General features: G+C 37.2%; 1 protein-coding gene across 1 annotated transcript; it reads right to left on the bottom strand.

Moving 5' to 3' along the window:
• Positions 1 to 1,007: 1,007 nt before the first annotated feature.
• Positions 1,008 to 6,546, bottom strand: LOC141587244 (uncharacterized). Its single transcript, XM_074408695.1, has 4 exons — positions 5,922 to 6,546; positions 5,295 to 5,808; positions 1,648 to 2,190; positions 1,008 to 1,248 (listed from the first exon to the last, which is right to left on the bottom strand). The coding sequence occupies exons 1-4, from the start codon at positions 6,329 to 6,331 to the stop codon at positions 1,144 to 1,146; spliced, it is 1,572 nt and encodes a 523-aa protein (XP_074264796.1). The 5' UTR covers positions 6,332 to 6,546; the 3' UTR covers positions 1,008 to 1,143.
• Positions 6,547 to 12,001: the final 5,455 nt, after the last annotated feature.

The raw sequence follows: 12,001 nt of genomic DNA, 5'->3' as shown, positions 1-12,001 counted from the left end.
GAGAGAGGGAAGGTATTGTGGGGTATTATTGTGAGTGGAGTGATTAAAATAAGTACTCCCCCATATTCACTATATTCTTCCCCTTTCCTTTTTGCACAAGAAATAAGAAAGTGATTTTGGACCACACAAAACACACTACCCCACATGTAATTTAATTTGGACCACACAAATCAACCCAAAAAAGGAAATAGGGAAGAAAACCCGAATAATCCGAATAAGGAAATAGGGAAGAAAATGATGAATAGGAGGGAGTATTATTTTGGGTTGAGGTGGGGTATTGTTGTGGGGTTGAAGTGATTAAAATAAGCATAAAAATTTACCTAAAATAGACAATGAGACATTATTGTGAATAGACGAAAATGGACAATGGACACTTATGTAGAATAGGAGGGAGTACAATTTATCAAATATAATTTTTTTTATATAATTTTAAAACTTTTATATTTATATTAAATATTGAGAGTTGTTTTATTTTGAATTTTATAATATATAGACAATTTATTATATATGTATAAATATTATACTACTGTATAAATTATAAACAATTTACTAAATATGTATGTAAAAGTGTTCTTCAATGATTAATAAATTATGTAGAAATTCGTAAAGTTGCAATTAGTAGTTTTTAGTTATTTAATAAATTGTTTAATACAATATAAAATGTTTTTAATTAAAATATTGTGAAAATTTTAAAAATGGGGTTGAATTTCACTTTTGGTGAAACTTAAGGGCCTTAATTTTACAACTTAATTTTACAATTGAACAAAATTAAGGAACTTAATTACCACTTTCGCTCATTTTAAACAAATAAAACTGTAATTTTGTATTTGTATAATAATAGTTCGCATTAAATATTTGAAGGATTTTAGGAAAAATAAAAAAGTAATTGATCCATCTCCGAATTCGAGATAAGCATCTTCGTTAGAGCTTTTAAGTAGTTTTAACAACTTAACATTCCATAAAACCAAAAAACATTGTTTATAAGGTGGAATGACAGTCACAGCGGATCCAAGGAATGTTAAGATGGAATCATCACTAATAATGTGCCTAATAATGAAATAAATATCCTAATTAAGAACAAAATTTACATACAACTAGGAACAGGATTGTTTTTCAGGTTACTTTTTTGGTTTGTTCACAATTTCATAAAATTTCAATTACCTCATCTTCCCTACATACACCTACTTCTAATTCCATTGTTCCTCTCTTCGTCGAATCCATTACTCTGCAGCAATTCCTCCGAGGAGACTGTTTGAAGAAGAAATCAAAATGTCAACAACTAAGACATACTGCGAACAGGACAGATGATTTTAACAAACATCAAGTAAGAACTTCAAAACTTGAACTCAGGATGTAACAAAAACAAACGTTTACATATCGGTATTATAAAACATCGACCAAACAAGATCAGTAGATAATCTGTGAATTTCATTTAAGTTATTTAACCTAAACTTTGTTTACGCCAAACAAATACGAGAAGAATGTAACCGATTCTGAGTAGGGCGCATTAGATACAGACATCAATGACTAAAGGGATCAGTTTACATTAGTGTTAACTTGTTTCGTGTGTTTATGGACAACGATAACATTTTCATAGGTGTAAATGTGTTACTAAGCAAGCTAGGATAGTATGGAAATGAGACTTACCCTAGCCCACAATTCTGGATCTGGTTTCTTGTAGACTATCACTCTTTCGAATATTGATGGCTCGATCATTTTCCAACGGCAGAGGGGGTGGGATTCCTGTCTTAGTAAATACTCGGTCACCGTCTGATTCGTCTCCTCCTCAAATCTTGCTTTCGACAAGTAATACACATAGGGCTTTTGGCAAGGATTTCGAGCCACGGGCCGAGTGTTGAATGCATAAGCTGTGTAGTCCGCCCTCTTATACCAATTCAAGAACGTCCTTGTTGGCATCTCCATTTCCCGGGGTGATAAGATACCTTTAATAATCTGAATAGCAAAACCCCACGAGACCGAGATGGTCCATTTTTTGGACTTGTAATAGCATACCGATTGCTGCATGAGTCCAGCTGAGTCTAATTTCATTGGAATTGCAAGCCGTCGCAAGGCTTGCGCCTGAGTTACATTTGGGAAAATGGGCTCAACCACGTCTAAATGATGCAGAGTAACCAATGGCGTCACAGGGTGCGCAGCTAGTAGTCCAAACAAGTTCCCATACACGTCATACTGTTGCCAATTTACACAAAGAATCAAGTTCTAGTGTCAGAATTATTCAATATCCTAGACATGAAAATCGTCATTTTACCATGCAACAGTTCAAAATGCAAATGTCAGAAAGTAACTTCATTACTAGAAACGTAAACAGGGTCAGACAAAGCAATTCCTTCAATACAATCAAACTGCACATTGCTACTCATTTACAAGTCTGGAAGATCACCCTATCGCCAACTGCTTTTGAGATAAAACCTCATATGGGTTAATATTCTTGATTCTTACAGGTCTTTACTCCTCCTTGTCATTATCTTAGCCCACAATATCCTCTAACCAAGCTTGAAGGGAACTTTCAAACCGCTATTTACAGATTACAGATAGCTAATTCCTAAAACTGGAGTGAACACACTAAAATTACATACCAGCCCAGCCAAAATAAACAAAGCTAACCTCAAGGAACACACAACCTAACCTAAAAAAGGTCTAACAATGTTGCCTTCACTCAACTACAAATAATTGATAAGGGTAATGTATCAAGGTGCAACGCTTGATAACATTTTGACAGTAGTATGCTTGCTTTTGGCCTAAACAATGTATAAAACCTACATAATGTTTTCTGTCGATTGTCGAGAACTGCAATAAGGAATGTAAGGTGATACGTGTGATGATTAGTGAGACAATAAGCACAAACATTAGTATGATGAAAAGGGAAGGTGGCCACACATAGGGACTAGTATTCTAGTGTATCACATACTTCGACCATAATCATTGGTACTCAATACTGTTCTAACTCTCTTCTCGAGTATGTTATGTGTTTTTCTTTTCAACCTTCTCCATCATGTACCAAAGTCGTAACTTCTTCATCGTGTATCAAAGTGCCACTTCTACTTGTTAAGCAAAATCAATACTCCGTATTATTTTGGGTATTTGTGGGAACAGAGGGTTTGAAAGGTGGAAAAACGAAGGTCCTTTTGCTAACAGTTTAGTTTGGAATTCATGGTAGCATTTTAGTTTCGCCCTTGCACATTGCGTACGATAAATCTCCATACACATGTTCAGGAAACAAATTAAGGCCATTTTTAAAAAAAAATTGCTAACATGAAAAACAGAATATTGACAAAATCTCGAACAATATCAAGAATAGGGTTTTTAAAAAAAAGTTCATCTAGTAGCAATGATCAGTGAAAAGCATTGTTTTTTTTTAAGAAAAAAATAGTGTAAAAACATTTATTTTTGTTTTTGCTAACATGTCCTTCACTACCTACTCTAGGCAAATGGGGACAGGCTGACCAAACTTTGTATGGGTAATATATTTTCCAAATTTAGCCCACTTGTACATTTTTCCACCGACACAGCACAAAACAAACAAGACAAAACACTCAATAATTGATCTACAAGCCTACAATAAAGGCCTCCAATTTGAACATTCCCACTGATGCATAACAATAAAACTCCAGATACAAATACAATACTCAGTATAATCATAAAACCGTTTAGGTAGACGGGGTATACCACGTTCCGTCATTCTAACCCCACCAATGAAAGAATTGGAATTAACTTTAAATCCATGAATAAAGGGCAGCCCGGTGCACGATGGCATCCCTGCAAGGCGAGGGTCCCACCACAAGGGTGTAATAGGCACAAGCCTTCCCTTGCCATTTTTCTAGCAAGAGGCCGCTCCAAGGACTTGAACCCGTGACCTCTCAGTCACACAGCAACACTAACTAACTGGTGGGCGAAGGCTCCCCTTCTTATTAACTAGGACACACAGTATAGTGATACTCGGTGTAACTAATAAGTTTTCATTTGTTAATGCCGAAAATCATTTGGGCTCACAAGTCAATCTTGCCAAAAACATGTACAGCAAGAGGAAGCAAATTCCACGGCTATTAAAAACCCAAAAAAATATCTTACTCTGTTAATCTGGCTTTATATGCTTAGACTAGTCCTCTTATGAATCTTTAGGCATTTCGCCATCTCCTATGACCCCACTCAAAACACTTGACCATTCACCATCACCACCATTTGCACATATAGGTAGAAACTTTCCAATTGTTTTTTTTCCTTGGAAAACAAAGATGCTATACCTTTGCAGTAAAACTAAGTTGAGACGGTCTTGCATGCTTTGGCAAATTGACTTTTGCGAAGCAATAATCCCGACAATTAGTAACAAACACGCTCCATCGAGTACCATATAGACGATATTGTTATCATCTTTCAATTACTTTGATGACGGAATAAAAAAAAGGTATTCTATTAGCTAACCTACCCCAAAATTGACAAAGTCAGTAAAGCCATAAAATTGACTAAGCCAAGATCAAAGCTCCAAAATTCCAATTCACTACTCATTACTCTTTCTATCAAAGCAAATAAACTGATTAAACGCAAAGCTTTCACTTTCACCTTCCGATTGATAACAACAGTTGAATTAAAAAAGCTTAGTAACTTTTTCCTCCGTATCTTCTCTTCAAACTTCTCCCTACATAATACATAAATACTCCATATTTTACCTAATTTATTTGATACTCCGTATCAAAAGGGAACAAATTCAACAGGTAATACTACTAATGAACTCAGCCTTGTTTCTTTGACCGAAACTTGGATTGAACCTAGCTGAAGAACAAAAATGAACTCAGCTAAACTAAACGGAAATTAATTAAAAAAAAAAAGCATGGCCCGACTCATGTCCCTCTCGTAAAACGACTTTATAATAATGCAAGTAGCCGATGTCGGCTCTTGTTTCTTTGACAGAAACTTTGGACTAAACTAAAGTGAACAGAAATTAAGTAAAAAAGAACACGACCCAACTCATGCCCCTCTCGTAAAACACAAATTCTCATTATAGACGGACACTATCCGTCTATATGTATAGACGGATACCATTTTCCCTCACAAAATACTCATTTGCCATAAAGTGGGAAGCACATGGGGGTGCCCCACCTTGTCCCCCTACCCATTTTATTAGAGGTTTTTACCAGTCTGTTCGCCCCACCCGTCTATACCAAGACCTATTGCTCGTAAAATGAGATGCATAAGTTATTATGAACGGAACCACTTCAGAGCACAAGAACATAATCAGCAACAGGTTAATTTCAATAACGAGTTAGACCAAAGTTTACCTGGTGAAAACCGAGTTCTTTAGTAAGCGGAACACCGAGTTCAGCCATGCAAGCTTGCATCCGATCATCAGAACCGTAAAGAGCAGGATACCTCTGAATACACCTATCCTGCATCTTCTCCAACGCCACCGCCAATGGATAACTTATCGCAAAACCGCCACCACCGTACGCCATTGCATACGAAAAATAAATATTCTGCAAATGACTCTCAGAATTACTCCCAATATAATAATACTGCGTGTGATCATACTTCTGTAAAACCCGCACCAAATTCTCCGTCACAAAAACGGTGTCGTCGTCACCCATCACGAACCACCGTACATTCTCTAACCCTAATTTTAGGGTTTCTGAGATGATTCTAGAGATCCGAATCGCTGATCTATGTCCTTGTTTGTTCGCATACCCGAATTTCGATGTATCGTCGGAGACTCGGAGCTCCGGTAGCTTATCTTCGGGTTTTGACTTGATTTTTCTGTCTAACCATACAATGCCTCTCATCTCCGATTCATTGTACCTACAAAATTAATAAAATTGATTTTTCCGTCAGCAACAAACACAAAAGCAATTCATTTGGTTCTGTCTATTAATTTACCAATTGAGTTATCCCGCTACTAATTTAACGCTTACCAAATCTTGATGTAGTTCTTGCGCTTGTTCCAGAGCTTAGCGGAAGCGCCAATGCCAAAGACAATATGAGAAATATTAGTAGGTTCGGGCACAATTTCCTGAACATGGCGGACCCGGTCAATTTGGCTATTACTACGGTAACTATTGTCATCAGCTTCTCCAGCGTCGTCAGGTGTAGTGAGAGCGAGGCGGCGAAAGGGGTCTAATTGTTCGGGGAAGTGGCATGGACTGGGATTCGAAACGAGGCGAATAGTGTAGACGAAGTAAGTTAAGGAAACAAAGAGGATTAAAGTGAGGATTAGTTTAGGGAAGACAGTAGTTCTAGTAGTTGGTTGATGATGATGATTTGAACCCATTTTTGGTGATTGATCCCAAATTAGTTTATCTGTTTCCTTTTCGGTAACTTTCATGCCTTTAATTTACTGCTATACTATACTATACTAGTACAGTTTTATTTTATACAAAAGGGAATTAAATTGAGATAGATCTGGATGGCGGTGACGGTGGAGAAAGAGGGGAGAAAGGAGGGTGAAAATGAGGAATGCCGGCAGGGAGGTAAGAAGGGAAGGGTGTTGAGCAGAATGATTAGAGAAGAAGAGTTTTGATAAGTTTAGATGTTTGAGGAAATGAAGGAGTCTTCCCCCTTCCTTGTTAAACGGAGTATCTACTCATCTACTACTACTTATCTTAGCAGCTATAGTATAGGGGAGTAGGGAGGCTGATTTGGGGAAATCATACTTGATTTCGGTTTACTTCTCTCAAATGCCAATTTTAGACCACGGAGAGTTGGAGACTAGGCGCAGAAAGAACTCGATTCGATTTACCTGATCCAAAAAAGCTGACATGTAACCCGAAATCTAATTTGACCCGATCCGATCTGAACATAACCCGAGCTTTCTTGACCCGCAACTAACCCGCCCCAAAAATTACTCGATCCGAAATCACCCAATCCGAAAATGATCCGACAAAACATAACTCTAATAATTTAATTGAACCGAAAAGACTTGAAATAACTTTTTCTCTCTTATTTATTGACCCGAAATGACCCGACCGTACCCGAATTAACCCGAAATCAGTGAGAGACCTGAGTTGACTCGACCCGAATTGGCCTAATTGACCTGTTTGTCAGGTCTAATGAAGAGTGTAGCTAGCTATGGAAAATACATTAAATTTAGATTCAAGTCTCCTTAAAATCAATTTTGTGAAGTGGTTATAGTCTATGCCTTCTAGATTTTGAGCACGTTATTTTAGGGTGGTTATAGTCTATGCCTTCTAGATTTTGAGCATGTCATTTTAGGGTGGCTTATACGTAGTTTACAGCCTATTACGTGTACCCGACTACCCGGAGATTTACCAATGCGCATCAAATATAACGGTTGCGGGTCTCCTTATCACCAAAAAACAAACAGATAATACTTCTACTAAATAATAGTCCCTCTTATTTTTGAATAACTTTCCCTATTCATGGATGACACGAGAATTAAGGGTGTTTGAATTAAATAAGCTAAAGTATTGTGGTAGGATGAGGTGATTGAAGAGAATGAAGGTATTGCGGGTATTATTTTGGGGTGGGGTGTAAAATAAGTATTGTTGTGGGGTGAGGTGATTAAACTAAGATTAAGTATGTGTATTGTTGCGGGGTTAGGTGATTAAAATAAGTATAAAATTTTACTACATAAGAAAAGAGGGAAGAGATTGTAAATAGATAAAAAAAATAAAAAAATAAAAAAAAAGGAGGGGGGGTTGTTATTTAGAATAGGAGGGAGTAAAATATAATACAAAGTGAAATAAAAAGTGTATGAAAATTTCTTGATAATAGAAAATTGAAGTAATCATTTTGATCGGAAATTCTCGGTCACATTTTCATTTCTCAACTTATGTTTTATTAGTTCTTATTTTTTTTAAGGTAAGAAAATTAGATTGATTATTTAATATAAGACCTTTCGGACACTATAGGTGAGTTGAAGTCACTGACTTTCAAACCACCTCGAGAGATTTGGACAAAAATGTCTAATCAAAGCCTAAAGTCAGCGATTTTATAATCTTTATTGGCCTCACGGAAGCAATGTATAACTGCCACTTCATCGGAAAAATAAGGTCTAAAATCACATCTCTGATAATACTCGAAATTTATCATAAAATTTGCATATTTCGAATTGAGTTAATAACACAAAGATTATCTCCAACAATTATCAGATTTGGAATTCCTGATGATCTAGCTCCTAACTCCCCTTTTTCTAACGCATGAGCGTTTGTAACGAGAATGTTATTAAAACCACATGTTTTAGCTCCTAATAAACTGGGCTTTACCATTATGGTCTCTAAAAAATGTAGCCTAAAGAATCTTTTTAATCAACTAATTTAAATCCATCAAAATTTAGTTTAAGACAGTCTTTTGGAGGTTTAAGATTGTTAAAAAAGCCCCTCTGCCTCCTTTCGAAATTATGTGGACTCTTCATGAGGATTTTAGCAAATTATTCAACATTTGTTGGCAATTCCAATTTTAAGGAGATCTTATATGTTTTGTCTCGCTTAAAAGTGTCGATTGTTAAAACAGAAAGCGAAAAGTTGGAATCAAAACACTTTGGGAAATATTTTTACGCATGATTGCTGGAAAAAAAAAATAGAGAATATTCATAAATCTTTTTGTCTATCATGTAACTAATTTAGAAATTGCTCGAGGAAAATGGTTGAGAAAATGTGATACTCTGGTTAGTTATAAGTGAGGTTTTTTTTTTTTTTTTGTCAGAGTGAAAAAAATTACACTAGACCATAGCTACTTTAGCTATGGAGTGCAATCCTATTAAGACCCCTAGGACAATGACTAATAGATAAGCAGTCAAAAGAGGGAAGTAAACTATGGATACATCCGAGAATTGGCTTTGCAGCCTGCACTGCAGCTTATGTACCAGCAATCTGAAACACCAAGTTTAAGTAGTCCGTATTAACTTCAAGATGTGTGTATCCTCGACTAACAGCATCCATTATAGCAAGTTTGAAAGCCATAACTTCAGCTTGAAAAGCAGAAACTGCCTAGAAACAACCATGGTTAAAATGCATATTTTCGCCATCTGAATTTTGGAAAACCCAACCAGCAGCAGCCCTAAAGCCCGGCTTCCAAGAAGCATCACATTTCAGTCTGATAGCACCCAAACAGGTTTCAGTCCCAATAAGAAGATGAGGACAGAATTGTTGAATTCTCACAGAGTCATAAAGCATCTCATCGTCAGATTTTGAATCCGATTTTCTCCAAGCTTTTCTTTTACCTTCCACGTGAATATTAATAAGAGCCTCGTTAGCCAACATCTTTATGACTAGGTGCAAGACCACCTTCTCCTTTCGATATTTCAAAGAATTTCGTGAAAATCAAATTCTCCAAAGAGTACTAACGAAGAAGGAGATGAGAAAGATTGGATCACTATCTTTCGAAAAGAAGCAATAACCATTGATAATCCAAGCTTGGACAAAGATATTATTACCCATGGAACTCCTAATACTGTGGACGGGCGGGCCGCCCACGGGGGCGCTTGGTGAGAAACGAAACAAGCGTTTGCATTTTGTATGGAGTCGCCACCAATTTTTATGGGAAATTGGAACCGTTCGAATACCTCGCGTCATGTCAAGACACAAAGTAGTGACATGAACACTAAGCAATCGTTACCCTTAGCATTCTATGTCTAGAATGACTCTCGTGGATGCCAATGAACACGGGTGCTCACGGAGATCTGGAGTAAGGGGTGAGGGTACGTATTAGGAAGCTCTTTTGATCGAACACCTAATCCCGCCCGCCTCGATAGCGGCCTCTACTAATGATTAGGGAAGTTGTCTATACTTGATATATCGTCGGCTATATGCATGCAATGCAACATCCATTAGATTAATCCTAGCATGTGAAGATTTAACTAAGTCGGTGAAACACGTAATTAGCACACAATTGGGTCGAAGTAGGATTTAATGCTCATTTACATGTGAAAACATACAAGCAAAGAAAGAAATACTATAAAAGAAATACAATAACGAAAATTACAATAATTACATTGGAATAGGCGATTTATGTCGAAAATACCTTTAAAACGGATGATTTGAGAAAAAGAAATAAAAGAAAGAAAGAAATAAATTAACGAACGAAACAGTGTGATAATATGGATAATAGTTAATTAATACGTAAGCTAATTAAACTATGTCAAGGCGAAACGAAACGTTCGGGGACAAAATCATCCTGGAACAGCGCGCAGATCAGATCCCCTGCGGAAGAGGCGCGGCCGATTCTTGCGTCTATTCAAGGGTGAGTTCTGGCCGTAAGTTTAAATCGCAAATTGTTAATTTGAATTGATGAATTTAATGATGGATTGAAATATTTACTCGAATGGAAGTGAGTAATAGGTTAATTACATGTGAATGATGGTCATAAAAACAGTAAAACATGAATGAGACGAAATTAAACGGATTATTTACATGAAATTATGATGAAAACATTAATGAGTCCTCTATTGAAATAAGTCAATTAACTAACATTAGATATGATGGATTAATGACGAACATGCGATGAACATGACAAAAGACAGATTAAACTATATCAAGGACGAATTCCAGAAACCCAATATGAACAAATCGAATCCCTACAACCCGGATTGAATTTTATGACGAAAACCCGCAAATATGAATTATAAGGGATTTAAGTCGGATTTATGACGAATTAAACATGCTAATGATGGTGATTATAATACATGTGAATTATTATGACATTAAGACGAAGAATTAATGAGACGAACAAGCAAAAGAAAGATTTTGAATACGAATTACGAGAGACAAACGAAGAAGAAAGGAAGCGAGAATCTGCGGCCCTCACGAAGAGGCGCAGCAGAATCTGCGCTCCTTCGAAGAGGCGCGAAGATTCTTGCGTCCTTTCTCGACGGTTACTTACTGGAAATCCGCAAAAACAGGTTTTAACAAGGGGTTTTAGAAATCGATTTTAACGGTATTTTCGACATAGACCTTACAATTGATGATACGAAAAGTAAAGTACAATAAATAAATAAGGATTATACACCCTCAGACTTACATGTTGACGAAACGAGAAGGACTAAGATATCGATTAGTGAATGCTCGACGCGAATGCAAAGAGAGTGCCCTCGTAAGAGGAAAACGATTGATTAATTAAGTTGATTATTGGTGTAGTTGGTCAAATTGGTCGGTCATGCAACGGAGAGGCTGGTACCCGGAAAGATCCGAGCTTACGTGGTCGAAAGTTCAAGCACGTAGGCGCCAATAAGTAAGAACAAAGTCTAGAATGCAAAGGGAGAAGACAAGGGCGGACACTCGCGTGAGAAATATGAGGAGCGAAGGCTCCTATTTATACTAATCACGTGAAGGAATTAGGGTTTCGGAGACTCTTTGGAAGTGAATCTCGGAAAGATATGAAAAAGATACGTAAAACATGCGAGAAAGGGCACAGGAAGAGGCGCGGCACCACAAGCGTCTCTTGGAAGAGGCGCAGCGCCCTCTGCGTCTATTCCCAGGAGGTTTCCTCCTGAAGAAAGATTTCCGCGTTTGAGTTATGGTAGGACGGAAATAATTCGAATATCCTTAATATCTTATATGAATATTACGGGATATTATTTGCCAAAAGATAAAATTTGTAAAATATGGAATAGAAATATCCGGAACATTCCAAATATTCGACTCGGATTTAACAAATTATCGGAAATGGAGACGGTTTTTGACCGGACTCAATGTACTCTAATTATCGCCAAAACGACCGTATCGGTACGTAGATGACATCTAAGAGGTAGACATTGATATTTGAGCAATCACTTGACGATAATCTTACGAATTGTCATAAATCGTTCCGCGTACAAACATGCGGCCCAATCATCACCGGTGGTTTTGCGGGAGGTGCGAAATGAGGTATCTCTGAGCCCCCACTTTGACTGAGGCTTGGATAAGGCGAAAGTCAAAGTATAGCCATCAGGTCAATCGAAGATTACAACCTGACGACTATGGCGACGCGAGGCGGCTCAAGGGGTCTGAGCCAAGGACCTGTCGTCGGGAACATTTTAGAGTCTGTCGACTATCGGGGA

Source organism: Silene latifolia, chromosome 6, assembly GCF_048544455.1.
Source record: "Silene latifolia isolate original U9 population chromosome 6, ASM4854445v1, whole genome shotgun sequence".
NCBI lineage: Eukaryota > Viridiplantae > Streptophyta > Magnoliopsida > Caryophyllales > Caryophyllaceae > Silene > Silene latifolia.
The sequence above is the reverse complement of the archived record's forward strand: the minus strand, read 5'-3'. Positions and strand labels throughout refer to the sequence as shown.